This window comes from Polypterus senegalus, chromosome 13 (genome assembly GCF_016835505.1).
Source record: "Polypterus senegalus isolate Bchr_013 chromosome 13, ASM1683550v1, whole genome shotgun sequence".
Classification (NCBI taxonomy): domain Eukaryota; kingdom Metazoa; phylum Chordata; class Cladistia; order Polypteriformes; family Polypteridae; genus Polypterus; species Polypterus senegalus.
In genome coordinates, this window is record NC_053166.1 from 29535857 (window position 1) to 29559550 (window position 23694).

Sequence of the window (23694 nt, forward strand, 5' to 3'; positions counted from 1 at the left end):
TTGTACTACTCACAAAACATTTATTAAAAGCAAAAAAGCAGCCATTTGTACATATGTACGGTATATCTACATATGGTATACAAAAATCTTCGGACAGCACAGGCAGTGTACTGTGGAATAAAGTTGCAGCACTTAACACATTAGCCAAAATAAAAGCTACAGTGCGCTAACTAGCATTTCTGTAATATTATACATATGTATAAGGGAGCAATGGTGGCATTACAGCACACTAATGAAAACAACCCATTTGAGGTGAATTATGTGAGGTGAAGTATCTACAAAACGGGGACACCTTCTCTGTGACAACACGCCTCGAACGGTGTCCCGGTATGAGAACCAAAACTCTTAAGGAAATACGTTTTTTTCCTGAACAATAACACCCATTTACAGAAAGTATCTTTCTCTGCAGGCAAGTGAAACAAACCCCGACATTAAACACTTATTGAAAAATGAATTCAATTACATGAATAAAATGTTGCAGAAGAAAAATGTTTGAAAAGGGTTTCTTTTAATTAAAACCAAATACTTCACATTACAGTACATATATCCACGTAATTTTAGAAAATTGTTGACAGCACTAGTTTAGAGCCTTTCCTGTCTACATATTATTTATATTTAAAGGGCAGATCTGTCATTGTAGAGCACTCCTAATTATGTTGTATTCAAGGTCCTTTTCAGCCTTTCCAATTTTTCAACCAATGCATTAAAAAGAGTTTTATTCAAATCTGACAGCAGACATGACGTCAACTGGTTTCTTTAAGAAACCTCATTCATGTAATACCGAAAAATATCACAGTATAAAACATTCAAAAGGGAGTTTGTAACTCCTAACATGTAAAAATAGAGATATATATAAATATTTGTATTTTTTTAATTTTCTTTTTTACTTTACCAACTATGAGGCATATTAACACTATGGAGGCTCAAGGAAACAAGTACAGAGGTCACAACTTGTACTCCAGCATTTCCTGCATTTGACAGTTTAAAAGGCTTTGTTGAAAACATGTGCAAATGTATGCCTAGTATAATTCATTGTTAAATGTCATTTTAAATTGGAAGTTGCCTTTTTTGAGGTTTTCCCGGTATCACAAATTCCTGGAGTAGTGAAATACGAGTTGTAGTTTAAAATGGTGCTTGAAAAAGAGCCAGCTTTCCACATTTTGGTGTTTGCAAGTGCACTTTCTATACACAGTAAACCCACTTACTAACATGGTGCTTTATCCTTCAAAAGCCTTTTGAGCTCGGTGAGGATGGGTCAGTACGTTCACCAGGGTCAGACAAATCAAAAAGTGCAGCGATGGGATGTTACAACATAAAAACAGAGAATGTAAGTGCAATAGCTAGGGCCCGACAGTGAAAAAGAGCACAAAAAATATACCCTCTATAACAGGACATCTTAACATTTATTTGTATTGCCAATAAAGAAACTGTAAGCGCCCCTGTATCTTTTTCAATTTCTATAGTACAGGCCAACTGAAATAAATTCTTTTTATTGCTCAACAGCCACCAAATTGCAACTGGTATTTGTACAAATACATGAACGATGATGATGTCTGTGAATAACGCTATTGTTTAAGGGACCGATTTAAGATATTTGTGCCTTCAGAAGCATCACTCTTAGGATACTGCCAATTGTAAACTAAGGATAAGAATTCCTTTACATTCACTTTATGTCATTAAGAAAAGTAGCTATAGTCGGTCAACTGCCAAAAGGCACTGCAGGAATGATGGGATGGCTGACAAAGCCACATGTCCTGCACTCTACTTTAGGAAAGAAAAAAATCTTCAAATTTTGCTGAAACCGCATATTTAGATGCATGCGAATGTAGCAGAAAAACAACACAATCAAATTAATGCTAACAATGGATACACTTTTGGTGTGTTTGCAGATGTTTCTCAGCTTTTTAAAAGATGCAAGTAATATGAATGCTTGTGGGAGATGCTTTAGTGTGTATTAAAGAAAACGTCATATGGTAATCAAACACCTTCGTCTGGTCATTTGACTGCCCTCTGTCACAAATTCATAATGAAAGTTTACCCCAAATCCGGATGTTCAAATGTAAATCCATTTGGTCTGATAGCATGTGTCATTTTATCCCGCTAGTCTTCTTTTTAGGAACTTCTCTGTTGCAGTTTATAGTTTGGCACAATTCAAAACGCACACAACGTATTTTATTACACATACGTATAATGTAAACTTTTTGTTGCAATCCGGCAGCCAGCTTAACCATTCTATACTGCAAAAATTCTCAAAGCAAATGGTTTTACATCATTTACAGGTAAACATACATTATATATATATTAACATTTAGGCATGTGCGTCACGATATTATAGCTATGCTTTTGGAGTCAAAGAGAGTTGCACAAGAGGCAAATCGAAACACCATGCTCCACAAACTTCCTTCGGTTCGTCCACAAAGTTTAATATTAAAGTCCAGGCTTAATCAAGCTGCTTACTGCTTTCCGATTTCTGATCAAGTCGACTTTTGTTGTTCTTCACCATATAAATAAAATAGGTCAGCGTTTCCTTCTCGTTTACTGGAATATTCCTGAAGTGACGACTAACAGTCTAAAATGCATGGAATCAGGAGAGACAGAGAAAGAGAGAGAGGGACACAGTCAGAACACATGATCAATTCGAAACAGAACTCCTGAACTCCCTTATGGCCTGTGACCATCAGTTTTTAAAAGCATATCAGGTATACCAGTCCAGAGATGGCACCAGCATGTACATTCAGAATAACACAAAACAGGGTATACAAACAAAGAACAGGGAACACACCATTAATTAGACACAACTGTTGACTACGGCTCTTATTAATGAAGTGCAGAATAAATAAAATGTCTGAAAGTTTCCAAACCTTTGGTCTGCCCTGCACTTACAGAATGGTTCTAGTTGTTTTCAGAAACCCCTAATGACTCCATCTGAATGGAAATACCATGTTCAAGAACATGACCGTTAAAAAGTAACTCGAAACATCTGGCGAGTCACTAGTGGTCCACCTGCTAATTTTAAAAATTACTTTGAGCCACAGAAATCTTCAGACAAAGTTCTTATTTGGATACACTCATAAACTCCCAATCAAAAGCTTTAATTGCCATGGGCCCCTCTTGTTGACTTTCCCAGTAGAAGTGTTGCATAGTGCTGGGTAAAGTAGCAGATAGATCGGCATCTGTACGGTTTTATTCATTCACAAAGAAGGACTGCTACAAAGATATCGGGTTGTCGGAGGCCGTCCTCTTTTCCACATTAAAATTATTTGTATTTCAGCTAGAAACGTATAACCAAAAGTCTGCTTTGTGCAGAAGAAAGGAAATCATTGATTTAGTTTGCAACTCACTCGATCCAGTTCAAAGTTTGGAAGGCCAGAGTCTATTCCAAAAGCACTGGTAGCAAGGCAGGAACAAACTAGAAAATCTCAGGGCAAAATTACTCACACAGTGTGGATTTAAGAAAACGTAAAAGAAAAAAAAAAAAAGACAGAAACAAATTTAAAATGTGTTTACTTTTCTGTATTAAAAGGTCAAGATTAAAAATATCATTTTAGCTAACGAGCGTGACGCACTACAAATGAATGCAGAGCATTCAACTGCAAGGTAGTATTTGCTAAAGGAAGAGAACAGAAACTGGAATATAATTCAGGAGAAAAGGGACCACCGCACACCCTCCCCTGCTCCCCCAGTCTCCATTACTCAAAGCACTAAAAGGACGTCATTAAATCATTCACGGTACAAGCCTTTTTCATTTATTAAGGGAAAAAGGACGGATATCATTACATTTAACACATGTATTTTTTCCACTGAAGACGGGGGCACTATTGGGCTGGGCTGGGCCTGCTGGCCTGACACAAGTGTACGGTCCCCCAGGTGCAGCCAGGCATCAGATTTCCACGTTTCCATGTTCAGATGTGTGGGCCGAAGTGAACTTTCTCCAGACAGTGGAAGTTGCTGCTCCTGCAAATACACTGGCTGGAAATGTTGGCGTATCAAACTTCATTCATTAACAATGCTGTTTTTTAAATATAACCTATTGTTTGATAAAAATGCTTGTTTGACGATATTTTCCCCAATTAAATACAAAAAAATTTTTTTTTAGGATTTGTGATGCAGGAATAAAAAATAAATAAATAAATAAAAATGAAGAGTTATATACATAAAAAAAGAAGTGTTATATGTATTTATTAAATAGAAAAAAAAGAACTGCAGGAAGACAGCTAAAGTGATCATACCTTATCCTGGGTGCTCATGGCTAATGTGCTATTTGTGTGCGAGGGCTTATGAGAAGAAAATGTGAATAATAAATGGGACATTTGAGGTTTGATATCATGAAGGATCCCCAGTGTTAGCATTTTTACTAAAAGGAAAAAATTCAAAACAAAAAAAAACACACACACACACCTAAAAAGGTTACAATCCTAGTGCCATCTTCAAAAATAAGAGTCTCTACACAAAATCTATACTACTCAAGTTAAACCTGCTGTTAAAACAGCTCAATATTCTTTAAATGAGTACTGTTACCATGCTCCCTCTCTCACAGTGGGCAGGACAGTTTAAAGTCAAAAAACCTTGGCTTTAAATAAGATGAAGAAGGGTCTTTTGACTTCTGACCTAACCGCAAATTTAGGCCAAGGACAAATATGCAAGCTAAAGGATTTGAAACGATACTTCATAGACATGTATTTCAAGTGCTGCATGCTTATATATTTTGGTCTATAGAAATTAATGCCCTTAAAATAAATAATAACCATAATTACAGTTAAAGTGAAAAGACACCTTCTCTAAAATGTAACTGAACGGGTGAATATATGTGGATTGTGCTTTTTTCAATTTTCATTTAGATGAACTAATAGTGTAACCCTTTTTCAATATAAAAGCTGAACGCTGGTAAAACAAAGTATTTACTATGTGATCAAAGGAATACTCTACTCAAAACTCACAGTCTTTTATAAGTTACTTAACCTGTCTAGTTTATAGCGATGACCAAGCAAAATATTTCATCTCATGGTTTCATGCAGAATGGAGAGAGAAACGTTCAATATAATAGAACATAATGGTGACCAATGCGGTAAAATGGCAAACGATTTGTGAAAAACATACATGGAAAGAAAATCTCAAATTACTTAATCCAAATGTTAGTTATCCAGTTGTATGCTTAAAACGTGCAAAGTACATGTCTGTTTTATTAAAATATTGTTAAACAGAAGCTTTCGGAATTAGCAGTTTCGGAAAATGCATTCCCATAATACTGCACTTTTGAACTGAAGATCTGTCTCTTCTTATTCATTGGTCAAGAGTCCCTTCTTCAATTCAGAAGTACTACATGATGGGAGTATGTTTTTCTGTTAATGATGTGCACCGGGAGTATCTATTTAACAATATTTCTGCAAAATAGGCATGTGCTTTGCACGTTTTAGGCATATGACTGGGTAACCAACATGTGGATTATGCGACATGAGTAACTATTTTTTTTTTTCTTTTTTCCATGGACATTTTCACATTGTTTGTCCTGACCATTGGCTTCTATTATATCATAAATGTTTTTCCACACCATTCTGCATGAAAAAAATGAATCTTGGCTAACAAACTACAATACATGGGGTAAGTTAACATATTTGTTTTTAAAATAAAAACAAAAAAATAAAAAAACATTTTTGGGTGGAGTATTCCTTTAGTAACTAGTTCTTTGATGAGGCATCATTTGAAGTTCACCTTAGACACAAACTTTAGAGCCCTCAGCTGATAATGTTTTAGAATGCAAGAGCTTTGCTGAAAGGCAACAACTACACAACAGTGACTAAAGTACAAATTATGCTAAAAAATGCAATTTAATACAATGAAATACATTGCAAAATTCATAATGTATTATTCCAAAAAAAAAAAAAAACTTAATCCAAAAACAAACAAAATACACACATAGTTAACTTCATGATGTCTCTAAAAAGCGTACTTACCTCTGCAAGCTGGGCTTTGTTTAGGCCAGGTCTGGTCTGTAATTTGTAATGTCTTTTGTAGCGTCTAAGTGTGTTCACTTGTAGCTGAAATAAATCCACCTACAAATCAATAAAAAAGGTTTTTGATTCAGTGTTTATTTAAAAAAAATGTACAATAACAACTCAGAAATATATATTAATGTGCCTAAAACAAGGTGACCACAGTGTACTGCATTCATGCATATGTTATACAAAGAATGATAATCTCCTTCAGTAAATTGTCACTTAATGTTTATATATTAAAAAATAAATTAAAAAATGCAAATTGGCAATTGATGTGAAAAAGCAGATTCTGAAACCAAATAAGTGGTGGCAAAAGTTCAGAAAATAAATCACAATGGGATGAATCTATTCTACTGTGTGTAAGACCAGCATGAGTATTCCTTAGCTGCACTCTAATAAAGTCCAGATGCACATGCATGGGATGCTTATGTTATGAGAAATAAAATAGAAGAAGATATATGGAAAATTATGAACTGAATAAAAGGTAAATTTTTTCATTAGCAGATGTGTACCCCAATGTTAGTGTTTGACAGAAAGCTAAAAAGTAAAGGAAGTCCACTAGTCAAAATTGTCTGCAATCATTATTATACCTAAATTTTAAATGAAGCGAATATAGTAAACATTTCTAAATGCAGCAAGTATATAAATATAAACTAAATACTGCATACACACACCATATATAATTATAGCACATTTTGTTATGACAGGTTTGGGTTTATATAATAGAAAATGCTTCTCTGTGAAATGAAATTGGCAATTATATTGAAAACTAAGACAGTATTTCAGTGTACAAATTTAAAATATACTTTTAAAAACATCTGCTCATACTTGACATTTTGCTTAATGGTAAAACAGTTAATTGTGTGTAACAATGACAAAAAAATAGCAAGCATTTACTTGCTTTTAAGTTGGCCCAAGAAGTGATGATAACAAGAACAACAACATATTTCCTGTATAACCCAATATCACGTAATGGGGCTTTAACAGACCCTGCTCTTTGACAGCCCCCCAGCCTTGACTTGCTAAGAAGAGCGGAAAAAAAAAAAAAAAAACGTAGGAGGAAAAAAAAATGATAGAAATCTTGGGAAAATGGAATTCAAGGAGAGACAGGTAAGATGGGTGTGCAATGGGTGTAAAGAAATGGGGTAAACACAACACACAAAGCAGAACACCTGCAATTCTGTTCACAGAGCTTGATGGCCAGTCTATCACTCTCACCTCAGGAATACAATACAATAGTACTTATACAATAGTACAAGCTGCAAGGCAAAATACAAGAACAAATTACACCAGTCTCTAACCATCACATATGTGGATACAGATTTGTTCAAATACATCAAAAACAAATTAGAAACTAATGAACATAAATGAAAAACAACACTCTCTGTCCAGCAGCTAATTGTAAAAACACGGCCAGATTATAGAGAAGGACTCAGAGGTGACACAAACACAGTCAGAGTCAGAGTCCTGGAGATCTCGGCCAGCATTTCATTGCTGGACTCAGGCACAGATTTGCACACAATCAACATATTGTGGGGGAAAAATCCATAAACACATACAGGACAAATTAATTCTGCAGAGTAAGCAGCAACTCCAAAAATCAAACTTATAGAAAGCAGTGACAGAGACAAACATCAAGCAGAACTTCTTAATTGTTTGCAGTGCTCTTTGATGTACATTTCTTTTTAATTAAACACAATGCAGACCCCCTCACTCACTCACTCACTCACTCACTCACTCACTCACACAGCTTCAAGTACTGAACTCAGCAGGCTACAGTGTCATCTCCCCCATTCACACATAGCTATTGGGCTTTTCTTTTTACTAAATCAGTAAATTGGCAGTTGTGCACCTTATCCGACTTGTAATTCTTTACATTCATATATTGCTTTTCTCACTACTAAAGTGCTTTGTAAACTCCATGCAGGAAGGAGACAAAAAAAAAACACATAAAATGAACACAATTCCAGAATCCAGAGCTGCATAATAGAAATACCTTACATCAGCTGACATCGGCTATCCTTGTGTCTAAATCAGCTAAAGAACATCCATTATTTAAAAAAAAAAAAAATGCAAGGGGGGCAGAGTTTTTCCAAAGAGCAGAGACTTTTTATTATTTTTGGGCTTAAATCTTAGCTTTTACTGTTTTAAGCCAAAGTCAAAGAATCTCATTTTTTTTAATGTGCACATGAAGTTTAAATATGTTTACAGTGCAATCTACCTGAAGTCCTTGGTACAACAAAGCTTTTGGAATTAGTCATTTCAGATATCAGTTCTTTTGTGTACTTGATAACATTTTGCTTTTAATGTCTAATCAAGTTAGTACCAGGTTACAAGAGCTATGGAATATCTAACTGTTTAATAAATTTGGTACAAGTCAATAAAAGGGGGGTGTTTGTTGATTAAAGGGTACTGGAACCTATCCCAGGTAACAAAGAGCACAAGGCAGGGACAAACCCTGGACATGGCACCTCTCTTTCTCTCTCTCTCTCTCTCTCTCACACACACACACACACACACACACACACACTGCCAGGCCAATTCAGTATTGCAAATCCACCTAACCTGCAGGTCTTTGGACAGTAGGAGCAAACTCACACAGACACAGGAGAACAAGGGACACAAACCCCGATTTCCTTACTGCGAGGTGACGTTATAAAGTATTTTACCTAAATGCTTAACAGTAAACACACACTCACAGGCCACTTTATTAGGTACATCTGTTCACTGCATGTTTAACACAAATATCTAACTAGACCAGGGGTCCTCAATCCCAGTCCTGGAGAGCCGCAGTGGCTGCAGGTTTTTGTTCTGACTTGGTTGCTTAATTAGAAAGCAATTCTTGCCAATAAAGCACTAACAAGCTATGAAATTAAATTAACTCTGCTATGTCAGGTCATTCTCAAATCCTAGATTTTCTTTCCCTTTCTATCATGCAAATGATTTGAAGGCTAAAATGGACGAGTAATTCTCAGTCCTTCACTTTTTTCTCTTCATTTTTCTTCCAAGTATTTAATTAAACCCAATAGTGCAGATAAATACACACAGGTGTAAATGTAAATAAGCTAAATGGAGAAATGCTGCTCTCTCTTGTCATTTGCATGTTATTGATAATAAGGAGCAATTAAAATAGCTGTTTAAGACAAAATTTAGCAATAAGGGCTCAAAATCACTAAAGTGAAGCAGAAGTGTTACTTTAGCAATAAGTGCTTTTTATTAAGCAACTGGGTTGGAGCAAAAACCTGCAGCCACTGCGGCTCTCCAGGACCGTGATTGAGGACCCCTGAACTAGACAATCACATGGTAGTCAACACAACCTGCTGAAGTTCAAACCAAGCTTATTGATTGTTCTCTGGGCAAAAATGCCTTGCTGATGCCAGAGGAGAATGGCCTGACTGGTTCGAGCTGATAGAAAGGCAACAGTAACTCAAATAACCACTTGTTACAACCGAGGTATGCAGAAGACCATCTTTGACAACACATGTTAAAATTTGAAGCAGGTAGGCTACAGAGGTGGGTGACACTCCTGTCAGCCAAGAGCAGGCAACTGAGGTTACAATTTGCATGGGCTCACCAAAATTAGACAACCTGGTACTACCAAGATATGCCTAATAAAGTGTCCAGTTGGTTTACAGCAATATGCAAGAGAAAAAGAATAGCTACAATATGTAAAATGGATTCAATTACAGTATACGTGATCCCTAATTCGCTATAGTGCTGGTACTCAATATAATATTTTTTTCTGTATGACCCTCAAAAGTCGCTAAAACTTTTTCATTGGATTTTAAAAATGTGTAAACCCTGCAAGTTTATCCAGTATGGAAAAACATTAATAATGAAATAAAACACTAAGCAGAAGTAAAAATCCACCACTTGAATAAAGGAGAACTTAGTAAGACAGATGTAAAACTTGTTACATTAGCCCACTGTTTTATACACGAAGAATTAAGGCAGTCACATCCATACAAGAACTTTCATTTTCAATGTGAATATTTAGAGCTGGAAAGTTTCCAAACTCTTCTGTATTACAGCTATCATTAAAGCGCTTAGATTTTATGCAATCACAAAGAACAGTCTTTTACTTTTCAAATGCATGCCACTCCATGGCACACATCCCACTGTGGCATTGCACCAGTCTCGCTGTCAGCCAACATGGTGTGGTGCATACAGTAACAGTGACCCGATGACTGGCTAATTAAGTGGTGCCCATATTGCATGTGGCAGGAACCTTCAACTGGTCACCTGAACACTATGTTCACAAGGAAGACGCTTGAAGGACACAGGTGAACACTGGAGTCCTGAAGAAGCACCACAAGCAAAGACAAACAATGATAAATCAACTACATAAAAGGCACTGGCATGACAACAGAAAACAGCAGTAATATTAGTCAGCGACATTACACAATCTTACTGTTGTGGCCATACACTGGTGCCAAGGAAGCACAGAGGTTTCATTTTCATTTTATTTTACCAGATACTTGGGGTAGCCTCACATGAAATACAAATCAGCCTTTACCCAAAACTGAAACTGTAAGCAAAAGGATTAAACATTAGTTATTAAACAAAAGGGAAAAGGATGTAGAATTTCACAGGATTTTTAAAAGGTTAAAATGTACTTTTATCAGCATACTGAACAAAACTGCTACTTATTTAACAACAATACCACACCATGATTAATGCCTGAAGTTTAATAAACAGTGTCTTTTTAAAAAAAATGTGAATAAATGATTTCCCTGATGGTGTCAAGTACCTTTTAGAACTTTAGTAAAATCTAGACGAGAACAGTTCAAGAGGCCATTAGCCCATGAAAGCTTGCCAGTCCTATCCACTTAATTCTTCTAAAATAACATCAAGTCGAGTTTTGAAGGTCCCTTAAGTCCTCCTGTCTACCAAACTACACTACTTGGTCACTTATTCGAAGTGTCTGTGGTTCTCTGTATAAAGAAAAACTTCCTAATGTTTGTGTAAAATTTAACCTTAACAAGTTTCCAACTGTGCGGCTGTGTTCTTGATGAACTCACTCGAAAATAACAGTCTCGATCCGCTTGACTAATTCCCATTACAGTATAATTTTAAATACTTCAGTCATGTCTCCTCATAATCTTCTGTTGCTTCAAGTCTTGTTTGGAAACACACATATAGCCACAAGCAATAAAGTACTTTCAAAAGATGTATAACTCTAATTATTTAAATCTCAACTGCGGGTTTAGAGGGCAGCCCAGGACATAACAGGATTTCTATGGATCACATTTCTGTTTACCTCTGGAACTTCAACATCATGGTCTGGAGACTCCCCACCATCGTCGCTGGTTTTCCGCTTTCTTTTATTTCGGACACTCTGTATGAAATTTTTATGGAAATCACAGATGTACAGATGTCTGACCTACAACCATGAAGAAAAAAGGATTAATAGACAAGTAGAAAAAGAAGCACTGTAAGAAAAAAAATAAAGTAACACAAAGATGTTTAAATAATTTGACAGTCATTCCTGAAGAGTTTTTTTTTAATGTAAATTGTCATTCTAAATGGCTGCTATGGTTATGTAAATTTAAGAAAGAAAGGAGGAAGAGATAAGAACACACCACCTATCAGTAGAAGATAAAAAACTAATTTGCATAACTATGTAACAATTATTTTCAAACAGACGTTTCAAACTAAATGTCATGGAATTATACATTTCACTTCCTTAAAATATATAAATTTATATTAGTCTAGCATGTTAGTTCCAGTGCAAAAGTAATAAGGCGATGGAAGTAAGCTTCCTTTAATTGAAGTTGTCAGATGGACAGAAATTGGCTTTTAAATATTCTGTATATGTAAATACAGCGACATATATATATATATATATATATATATATATATACAGTGGGATGCAAAAGTTTGGGCAACCTTGTTAATAGTCATTATTTTCCTGTATAAATTGTTGGTTGTTACGATAAAAAATGTCAGTTAAATATATCATATAGGAGACACACACAGTGATATTTGAGAAGTGAAATGAAGTTTATTGGATTTACAGAAAGTGTGCAATAATTGTTCAAACAAAATCAGGCAGGTGCATAAATTTGGGCACCGTTGTCATTTTATTGATTCCAAAACTTTTAGAACTAATTATTGGAACTCAAATTGGCTTGGTAAGCTCAGTGACCCCTGACCTACATACACAGGTGAATCCTATAATGAGAAAGAGTATTTAAGGGGTCAATTGTAAGTTTCCCTCCTCCTTTAATTTTCTCTGAAGAGTAGCAACATGGGGTCACAAAACAACTCTCAAATGACCTGAAGACAAAGATTGTTCACCATCATGGTTTAGGGAAGGATACAGAAAGCTGTCCCAGAGATTTAAGCTGTCTGTTTCCACAGTTAGGAACATATTGAGGAAATGGAAGACCACAGGCTCAGTTCAAGTTAAGGCTGAAGTGGCAGACCAAGAGAGATTTAGGATAGACAGAAGCAACGAATGGTGAGAACAGTCAGAGTCAACCCACAGACCAGCACCAAAGACCTACAACATCATCTTGCAGCAGATGGAGTCACTGTGCATCGCTCAACCATTCGCACTTTACACAAGGAGATGCTGTATGCGAGAGTGATGCAGAGGAAGCCTTTTCTCCGCCCACAGCACAAACAGAGCCGCTTGAGGTCTGCTCAAGCACATTTGGACAAGCCAGCTTCATTTTGGAATAAGGTGCTGTGGACTGATGAAACTAAAATTGAGTTATTTGGGCATAACAAGGGCGTTATGCATGGAGGAAAAAGAACACAGCATTCCAAGAAAAACACCTGCTACCTACAGTAAAATATGGTGGTGGTTCCATCATGCTGTGGGGTGTGTGGCCAGTGCAGGGACTGGGAATCTTGTCAAAGTTGAGGGACGCATGGATTCCACTCAGTATCAGCAGATTCTGGAGACCAATGTCCAGGAATCAGTGACAAAGCTGAAGCTGCGCCGGGCTGGATCTTTCAACAAGACAACGACCAAACACTGCTCAAAATCCACTAAGGCATTCATGCAGAGGAACAAGTACAACGTTCTGGAATGGCCATCTCAGTCCCCAGACCTGAATATAATTGAAAATCTGTGGTGTGAGTTAAAGAGAGCTGTCCATGCTTGGAAGCCATCAAACCTGAATGAACTAGAGATGTTTTGTAAAGAGGAATGGTCCAAAATACCTTCAACCACAATCCAGACTCTCATTGGAACCTACAGGAAGCGTTTAGAGGCTGTAATTTCTGCAAAAGGCGGATCTACTAAATATTGATTTCATTTCTTTTTTGTGGTGCCCAAATTTATGCACCTGCCTGATTTTGTTTGAACAATTATTGCACACTTTCTGTAAATCCAATAAACTTGATTTCACTTCTCAAATATCACTGTGTGTGTCTCCTATATGATATATTTAACTGAAATTTTTTATAGTAACAACCAACGATTTATACAGGAAAATAATGACTATTAACAAGGTTGCCCAAACTTTTGCATCCCACTGTATATATATATATATATATATATATATACATACACACACACACTACTTGTCAAAAGTTTTAGAATACCTCAGTTTTTATGAAAATGAACACATTTTAATGTTCTAATGTTTCATGAAGTCAAGGTATAAAACAATTAAACAATAGTAATAAAAAACAAGTCAAGGAATCATTAAGTGTACACAATTTTATTCAAATGCTGGATTTATTAAAATAGCTGTGGTAGAAACCCCAGACCATCAATAACAATTCCAAAGAACCCCAGACCATCAAATTTCCTCCCCCATGGTTGACAGCTAGTGTCACTGTCCTTTCCCCAACTTGATGGCATACAAACACACTGCAAGATGAACCGAAGATTTCAAATTTTAATTCATCGCTCCGTAAGACTTTCTTCCAGTCTGCAGTAGTCCACAGCCAGTATTTATATCACTGCCCGATTTTGTCCTTTAAGGAATGGCTTTCTTAAGGCCACTTGTCCTGTCAGACCAGCAGCACAAAGTCTACTCTTCACAGTACAAACTGACACTTGCTTTTCTTGACCTGCACTGCTGAGTTGTGCTGTGAGGCGCCCATCACACAAGCTGGTGACCCTCAGAAACTTGTCTTCTAATTGGCTTGTGACTTTGGCTCTGCCAGATCTCTTTCTTTCAGAGATTTTATTTCAATGTCTGATTGCCTTTGGGTTGTGTAGCACACCACTGAACTCACCGACATGCTGATTTGTTTTGCAGTCTCTCTAAATGAAAGGCCTACACTTCTAAGGGTAATAATGCTCTGTCTCATTTTATTTGTTAATTGACGCTTTCTTGCCATTATCCCTGGAATTCACAACTTTCTACAGTGTAATATTGTCCAAGTAGTACTTCAGAGGGCATATTAACACAGTCTGTCCCAAATCTGCTTTAAGACACACAGAGAGATTTTAAGAAGTCAATACAATTTGGAACACCTGTACAAATTGTTTGCTTCAACTTGTAAGGGTTAATTTACTTTAATTACTACAGAACATTTGTAGGTGGTAAACTATTAGTTGTTTTCTCAAGAAGGCCCATTTGTAGTATTCTGAAATTTCCTTTTTTCACGTTTTGTTAACCTACACTTTAAATTTAAACCTCTGGCAGTTTACTGCTCACCTTTTCACCATTTTAGGTCATTTGTTGCATTTCAACTGATTAAATTTGAAGAAAAACTGGAAAACAGATATTCTAAAACTTTTCAGAGGTAGTGTATATAGATATATAAATGTACAATAAAATAAAAATCTATCTACATTTTTAATAATAGAGTCAGATGTTATAGGAGCTCACTTTTTGCACCAGGATTGTTGAACAGAACTTCTTGCAGCCTATTCAGTTAACTCTTTTAGGGCTAATTTTTTTTGTTTCTTTTCTCCCAGGATTGAATATTTTTCCAAAAACTAACTTTTTTTTTTTTAAAAAAACAAGAACACAAAGCAATTGTTTAACATATAAAATAAAAAATATACATTTATTTTTGACAAATGTTACTGTCTGCATGTTATATAAGCCTGCATACAATACGATTTCACATAATATCAAATACATGTTACACAGCAAAGTCCTGCAAAGTGTGTTCTCGCTCAGAGCAGCCAAATGCATGCATTTCCACATTGCACTGCTTACAATGTGTGTTGCACTGGTGCCTCCTTTTCAATTGTCTGTTGCTGCACTTTCTCACATATATTGTTAGTGTGTACTGTAGAGAGTCAAGTCACCCGTTTGACATTGTGCCATGCCCCCAAATGTTCCGCCTGCATGAAAACCAGATTGTCATCTCTTTTCCTCTCCAGCCTGTCTGGCTTCAACTGTGAAGGCCTGTGTCTCCTGTTCACCCACACTGTGCCACAAGCTCCAATTCCCCTGCTCTGTAGCTCCATGAACAATTCTGGTGATGTATAAAAATTGTCCATGTACACAACATGACCCAAATGTTCACAGCCCTGTCGCAGCTCCAGCACAACCTGACTTGTCAAGGGACAGTTTTCTCTTTGAAAGAAATACGTTCCTGTATATGCGATTACTTTCAGGCAGAAACCAGTGTTTGCTTCTGCTAGTACAAAATACTTTATGCCATACTTTGTGGGCTTGTCTGGCATATATGGTCAGAAAAAAGGCATCCCTTTTATTTTATCAGATATTCATGCACAGACAAATCACGGCCAGGCTGATAAAATTGTTTATATGTTGGTTCCACAATGTCAAGCAGGGGCTAAACTTTACACATGGGGTTATAGCCTGGCTCACCCCTTGGGATTTGCTTCTAGTTATCACAGAAGTGAATAAAACTTTGCAGCAGCACATACCTATCACATGGCATAACCTGTTCAAACCCACCAGAGGACAAAGCACATTTGGACCAATGCTCCCTGAAGTTATATCATCATCTAGTCCCATCTCTATTTGTAATGCCACAAAGCCCTTCATCTCGTCTTTTGTTGTGGGTTTCCACTTTGAAAAACGAAAATGCGCTGCAAGCGCAGCTGGCGATTCAAAAAATTGCTCTGCATACCTGTTTGTCTCATCTGACAGTAGCTGAAAAGCAGCCTCAGGATAGAACAGACTGAAGTAGTCCAGCGGCTGGTAATCTGCTGTGTCCAACAGCAAGCCATGCTTGTCTTGTGAAGTCCGGTAGCCAGTTTGGCTCCCACGGATCAATGTCTGGGTATTCCTCCCACATGAACCTTGCCGTGGTGCGTCGCCATGTGCTAAGCTGGCAGGCGATCAGCTGGGGCGGCATTGGCTGGTGTCCGATCAGCTGATGCCAGTTCCTCACTAGATCTCCTGATCACTGTCAACAAAATCAGATTCTGAAAAATCAGAGTCCAACTCAGCGATAATGTGCAAAACATCATCGGCTGAGTATTTTCTTTTCTGCACTCGCTTCGCTCCCTCGTGAGATGTTGATGCCATCTTGCCTTTGTTTACACTTGTTTACATTTCGCAACTCACGCACACGCAAGGATTAGATGCTGAGTCAATGAGTCTAACATTCCTCTGAGCAGAGAGGGAATGCCTGTGAAGTAACAGTGAGATTTGTCGCTATGAACAGCTGATTGTCGCCCTCTACTCCTGGAGGATGACATTTGTCAACATGCACCCTGAACTCCTCCTGTCGATAAAAGTCGACACCTGCCTTAAAAGAGTTAATGTTCTGATGCAGAAACATCCGTAATTTACAATCTCATTGCTTAGTCTTAATCTCTGAAGGGATAAGATGCGACCACTACACAAAACACCCTTGGAGTTGAGATGCACATGATTTTTCGAGCCATTTCTACATGTGCCTTCCATCAAGCCAATGGGTCAGCATTCATTATTCATTAACTGCAATCAGGAAAAAGAACAGCCACAAAATTAACTTGAATGAAAATGGAAACAATGCTAATCCTGCACCGAAGACTGATCCAGCATGAATGGCTCTCTGATTTGGGATAGGTGATGTAATATTGTTTGTTTGTTTTTTAACGTTGCCTTGTGTAAAGAGGGATGGGTGATTATCACAGAGAAGCTGAAGTTAATATGTTAAACATGTTTAAAATTTTAGTGGGCACTTTTTTTTTATGATGTTCTTCAAATTGGAGATTTGTTGTCCTCTTCTACTCATAATTGTTTTTTTTGTTGCCGAATGACAACAAAGGCTGTATGTCCCCATGAGCCTGAATTGGATTAATAGATTTTAAAATAGCCTACACATTAAGAAATACAACTTTGCTGTATTATGCAGTTTACTGCAGTTGTTATTGTGGATGTCAAGATAGGCTGTAGTCCCCCCCCCATGATTGTGAATTAGATCGATAAGGACTAAAGACAGATGAATGGATTTTAAAATAATCTATTCATTAAGAAGTACAACTCTGCTGTGTTAAGCAGCACTCGGTTTACTGTAGTTATTATGAATGTAGTTATTATGTACTGTAGTTATTATGAATGTACATACCATTCTTTGTCAACTTTGATACAGATGCCCAGTACTCTAACAGTAAAAGCTGATAACAAATATTGTTTGCATTATTTTAAGGAAAAAGGAGGGGAAGATTTCTAAAAATACAAATAAGCAAAGGAGACAATAAATTTCTATCAGTTTTGAGACATGTGCAAAATGTATGTGTACTACATTACCAAAGAATTACCATTTAATAACACTGGTCTATTAACAAAAAAACGAGTTAATAGTAAAAAACAAATTAGGGCCTAAATTATCTTTTTGATGAAGGAATCCCTCCAGTGTAATAACAAATGTGAGATTTTTAGTGACTTGGAAGAAAAATTCAGTGGGGTTTTATAAAGAACTAGCCGTCTTCTGCAGCTCCGCCCACATAGTAGTGAAACAGGTCAGAGAGGAGGACCCCGCCCATCTCCCCACTCCTGACATCACGCTTCCCCCTCCCCACAGCCTGCAGCCTCTGTCTCAGATTAGAGCAAATGTATCGCTCCTCCAATCAAACTATGATTCTTAGTGCGGTGAGAGAAGTCGCAAGACGAACCAGAATGTTCAAGCAAATTATATATAAAAAAAAAAAAAAGATCTAAATCCGTCAAGTTGCTCTTTCGTTCGCTAGCTAAGCGGCAGTAAGGAATGCCCCGAGGCTGGTGTGTGAGCGAGGAGGAACCCGCCTCCTCCCCTCGGCCCGCTGCGTGTCTCACACAAATAATTCACAAGATTCACACAAATCAATTGGTACCACAAGCGAACTATGCTGCATAGTGAAATGAGAGAAGTTGTAAAATCAACTGGAATGTTCAAGCAAATAATAGAAAAAAAAAACGTTAAGTAGACCTTTTGTGAAAACAGATATAATCAAATGTCTGTACGTCTAGATTATATATATCAGTATATATAGACATATAGAGATGAGATCCATCCATCCATTATCCAACCCGCTATATCCTAAGCACAGGGTCACGGGGGTCTGCTGGAGCCAATCCCAGCCAACACAGGGCGCAAGGCAGGAAACAAATCCCAGGCAGAGCACCAGACCACTGCAGGGCGTGCACGCGCACACACACCAAGCACACACTAGGGACAATTTAGAATCGCCAATGCACTTAACCTGCATGTCTTTGGACTGTGGGAGGAAATCGGAGCACCAGGAGGAAATCCAAGCAGACATGGGGAGAACATGCAAACTCCATGCAGGGAGGACCCGGGAAGCGAACCCAGGTCCCCTAACTGCGAGGCGGCAGTGCTACCCACTGCACCACCGTGCCTGAGGTGATATGATCACTGTAATTAATGTATAAAAATAAAAACGTGCTGTAAGAATAATGTAGAATACTTAATTTATCACAGTATGAACAAAATGTAGAATTCCCTACTAATATTAACTTTTCATTAATTAAAAAATTATGGTAGAATTAGTACTCACAAAAGTACAAAAACACTTGTGTCGTTGCAACATAAGCCAGCAAATACAAAAATCATTTCATTTACAACCATGTACTTGTAAGAAAACTTTTTAAAGTTTGTCAACAAGTCACAATTCTGATATTTGCCGTTAATGATATTTATGCTTATATTTGTATGTTAATATTGGATGACCTTAAACAGCATCTTGTCTGAGCCTCCCTTATTTAAACTTCAGACATTTAGTTCAGTTTACTTTTCATTGACAAAATGTGTATTATCACCAGGCTGAAGCCTTCAGAAAGAATGTTCTAGATGTTTAGGAGCCTTGGATGGGATTTAAAAAGTTCTCTGAATGACTTGAAATCAACCATTCCACTGTCCCTAAAGATCATTTACAAGTGAAGAAGATTTCAAACAACTACCAACTACTCCAGGCTATTCAAAGCACGTTCAGCAGAACAGAAAGCTGAAAGAACTCCAGAATTTCATTATGAGACCTACAGGTTGCTCTTGCCAGAATTGTGTCAAAGCGCACGAGTCTACCATTAGAAATAACTTGCACAAATTAGATCTATAGGAGAGGTGTACCAGTAGGAAACTTGTTCTGGACAGACAAATTACCAGAAGAACCCGATATCAACAGTAAAGCATGGCGGTAGAAATGTTCTGGCTCAGTGCATGGGCAGCCCACCACCCTAGAATCCATTTTGAATTCTTCATTGTACCAGAAGATCATCTGTCAGAAGACTGAAAGTGGACCTTGCAACATGACAATGACCCTAAACATACAGTACCAGTAAACCCACCATGGAATGGGAGAAAAGAAAGAAATGGAGAGCTTAGGATTTACCCAATTAAAGCTTTGATTGGAATCATATTGAGATTCTGTGGCAGGTGACTTGAAATGGGCTGTAGACTCAGGACACCCTACAGACATCACACATCTGAAAGAATTTTGCATGAAGAAGTGGGGAAAAATGTGCTTTAAGTCAAAGTCAGAGGTAATTATAGGAAACAGCTACTTGAGGGGCCAATAGCAGCAGTTGGAGCCAGGGCTATGGAGTCCGAGTCGAAGTTGGAAGCAGAATACATCAGAATCTGATTTGGTAAAAATATACCAACTACAGAGAAATGTAAATTGTAATATAATGTGTTGAAATGTCCAATTTCACATACATTAATTCAATTTGACTACTTTTAAGATTACATTTATAGCATTTTTGGTAAATTTCAAAATATTACATATTTTAGGTAGTTTAAACCCCATGCACAAATTCACAACGGCAAAAAGAGTTTTATCAAAGTTGGCAGTTTTTGAACACTTTACAGTTATAACATTTGGGAAATATTACCTGTGTCAGTGCATCATAGAAGATGATGGAGAAAACCTAAGTGATGCAAAAATCAGTAGTTTTACTGGTTTCAAAAAGAATGTCCCTACAGATCATCAAATCTAATAAGAAACTTGCAGCGTTTTCATCTAAAAGAGTGGCAATCTGTACTTGGCAGGAATTAAATGCCCTGCATCTTGTATGCTTTTAGTCTACAAAGTGAATATATTAATCTATTTATAAAAGATGCTTTCCCGCTGCAGGAACTGTGTTTTCAGGAACCAATGAGTTTCTGTGTGACACCGGTCCTGGGCCTCTTGCGTTGTCACAACACAACGGGAACTGTAACCTTTATGTAAAGAAGAGAGGTGGTGCGTAATGAGGAGCATCTGGGAGATCACAGGGGACCCCAAACCACCTTACTGCATTGAAGCAAACACAACTTTATGGGGGAGATTACTGCTTTAATGCCATGCATGTTGTGGCGCACCAGGGAGGCAGCTATGAGGAAGTGCAGAACTCAAATCTTCACCGGTAACTCTCCAAAAGTACAAACAACTAATAGATCTGTAAGATGGCACCAGTGCTTGTGGTCAGCCAATCAGCACAATTCATCACCTTACCCATGATAGTTCTTGGCTGCCCGAAAAGTACATATCCTGGAGTAAGAAGGAAAAAGTAGTAGGAGCTAACTATTAGGAACTACATACAAATGGCCCATGTTTCTGAGGTGGGAATACAACAAACGTTGCAGAGTTTCTAAAAGGTTCCTTGCCCTGAAAAAAAAGTTCCTGCAGTGGCAAAGTGCCTAGATAGAGAAATCGGATCAGGCTGTACCATAAATTGAGGACACAGATTTGAAGTGAATTGTGTACAAACTCTACAGCCCTGATTACAGCCATGGGTGAATTTACTTTTTTGACAGACAAAAATGGCCTATCCATTGACATTTTGCTGAATAAATTATTCCAATCAAATTTCCCTCTTCCATTTTTGTTATTTTATAAACTTAATTACACAATCTTTATCTAATGACACTGTTTAAATGAGGTTCAATGTTCAATACGTTCCTGATTTTTTTTTTCTTTTAAATATGGATATAACAACATTAGAAACTTTCTGAGGAGAACAGGCCATTCAGCCCATCAAGACAAATATGGAACGAGTCTTGAGCTTATTGTTAAATCACTTCACCCTTAAGATGATGCTATGTGAGAGATTTATAAACTAAACAGTAATCGGACACAGAGCACTCGATGAACTATCCACAATAAAAAACGTGAGTAAAAAAATGTTATGGTAGAAATAAAACTTACCCTTCGTTTTATAATAAATATTATATTCCTAAGTCAATCATGTTAAAACTACAGAATTAATTCAATATAAACCTCCCGCCTGTTATGTCTACCGCATAAGACACGACAATATTTTGTGCCGAAGCGATCGGTACTGTTGTGATTTTCACGCGTCAAGACCCAAAGTGAGCCTCGGTTGGTCTCATTCGCAGCCCTCAACGTTAGACTTGCTGCAGGAAGATTCACTACTGCGATCCGATTGGCTATAAAACTTTGGCTTCACGCCAGATACACGCCCGGAAGGGAGGGACTGTAACGAATAAATTGTTAATAGTAGAGCAAGCGATCACTCAAGCAACGCATTGGTCATTTTTGTTTTAGAAGAATCGACGAAGAGAACGTTTAAGCATGCGACTGAAGACTCACTTCTCCTTGGTGCAACAAGGTCACACGGGAATAGGTTCGCACTAAAGGCAGCTTTCGCGAAGATAGACCGCCCCCTTCACTTTACGCTACAAGTATACAAGGCGTTTAAGAAGAAGACACTTTTCTGATCATTTTATGTTGAACTCACGCTCTTGTCGATGTCTAGCTTCAGCTTCTTCTGCGATATGCTTTTCTGAATCCGTTTGCTGAAGGACGCGTTACCGGCAGAGCGGCTGCAGCGCTCGCCATCCTCGATCAGGCAGCAGCTCTGGCCGTAGAAAGAAGTAGTTAACGGCCCATCGTGGCTGTCCTCCTCTGTACTGAAGCCATTCATGATTCACCTTGTCTGTATACAAGAATAAACAACACAAAAAGATAAGTTATTAACGACTGAAGAAAGTGAAACCACGATGAAAATTTAAAAAACAAAGCAATCTAACGAAAACGGTTAATAAGATAGCGAAGTAAAGGAACTGAAAAACAACTGCCTTTCTGTGGTGAATCTGTAAAGGCATTTAAGGGGATCGCGCTGCAGATCTACAACGGCAGTTGAGCGAACGTATCAGCCGCAGCCGTAGGTTACGAACTGCCGGCCATCGTGCAAAACAGGAATCACGCAGACAACGGCACAGCAAACTTGGACAAGCTTTTATTATTACGATTATTTATTTATTTTGCGACTGACAAATTACTAGTTGATTTCATCTTCTTTTCTTACTACTACTACTACTCTTCATAAACTACAGTAAAGCGAATGCGTTTGGTAAAAAGGCAACAAAACCGAGGTTGAATGAAGAATCGCCAAACAGCGACGACGACAACCGCAGAAAAGAGAAAGCATGATGGACCAACGGAGCATACAAACAGCTCGTTGCGAAAACTGGTAACAATATGATAGCCCAGCACGTGAAACGCAATTTACACAACATAGAATCGGATTGCATTTTGCAGCAGATAAATAACAGTTAAAATAACGTATGTGAATAAGTGCACCCCCCACCCCCCTTACGGTTTCTTCACCACCGGCTGATTTGACAAAGTGCAAAAGAAACCAATAGATTCGGGACAGTCGAGTTAAACAGGCAACCTTACTGTACTCGTCAGCAGTGAAAATCGTCCGACCGAAGAAACCTTTTCCAGTTGTGCAAAAAGTAAGAATCTATTGCTTTCAACCGAATCTTGTTTAAGCACCAACAACTACTATACAGTTCACTGAAAAAAAGACCCACACTGAACATGTCACGTCCTGATAGCGGAAATTCCGCCCACCGGCTTCTAATTTGCTGGCTCAGACATGATTGGGGCGGAGATTGGCAAATAGAGCGTTACGATTGCTCAGAGAGCTTGTCACTCATACCACCCGGCTACTTCCTGGATTAAAGCTCGTATTTGTTTAAATGAAAAGAAACAGCGCAGACTGAGTGGCTGGCGACAATAAGGAAGATTTGCTTGCCAAAAGATAGAGATATCTGTATATTATCATCACGTAAACATGAATCATGAGACTTTATAAAGCAAAATGTAAATGTGGTCAAATTATATAATCACACTTCTACTCGTGTGTATACGGCAGTGTCTGTGCAATTACTGTATATGATGTTCACTCACTTAAGACGTGTTTTTCTGAACGGTTCGCCCTCCGCCCCCCCACCCGTTTCCATTCGGTCACTTGAGCTGTCAGTTTGTAAACACGTTTGAATAATTCGAGAAAGGAAAATAAAATGAAAACTTTATATGTAAATCACAACCTAGTTTAAAAATCAATGCGTGGCGACTTTGCGCACATTTAAC

At 37.8% G+C, this 23694-nt stretch overlaps 1 protein-coding gene across 2 annotated transcripts; it reads right to left on the reverse strand.

Annotated features, from left to right (window-relative positions):
• On the reverse strand, window positions 1-23154 carry LOC120542294 (histone deacetylase complex subunit SAP30L). 2 transcript variants are annotated; one of them, XM_039774637.1, is made up of 5 exons: window positions 22991-23154; window positions 22052-22249; window positions 11254-11376; window positions 5952-6050; window positions 1-2569 (listed from the first exon to the last, which is right to left on the reverse strand). In XM_039774637.1, exons 2-5 carry the CDS (start codon window positions 22235-22237, stop codon window positions 2441-2443), a joined length of 537 nt encoding a protein of 178 aa, XP_039630571.1. In that variant the 5' UTR covers window positions 22238-22249; window positions 22991-23154; the 3' UTR covers window positions 1-2440. The 2 variants fall into 2 exon arrangements, with proteins under 2 accessions (XP_039630571.1, XP_039630569.1); XM_039774635.1 differs by having other exon boundaries at window positions 22996-23153.
• Between the last annotated feature and the right edge of the window lie 540 nt (window positions 23155-23694).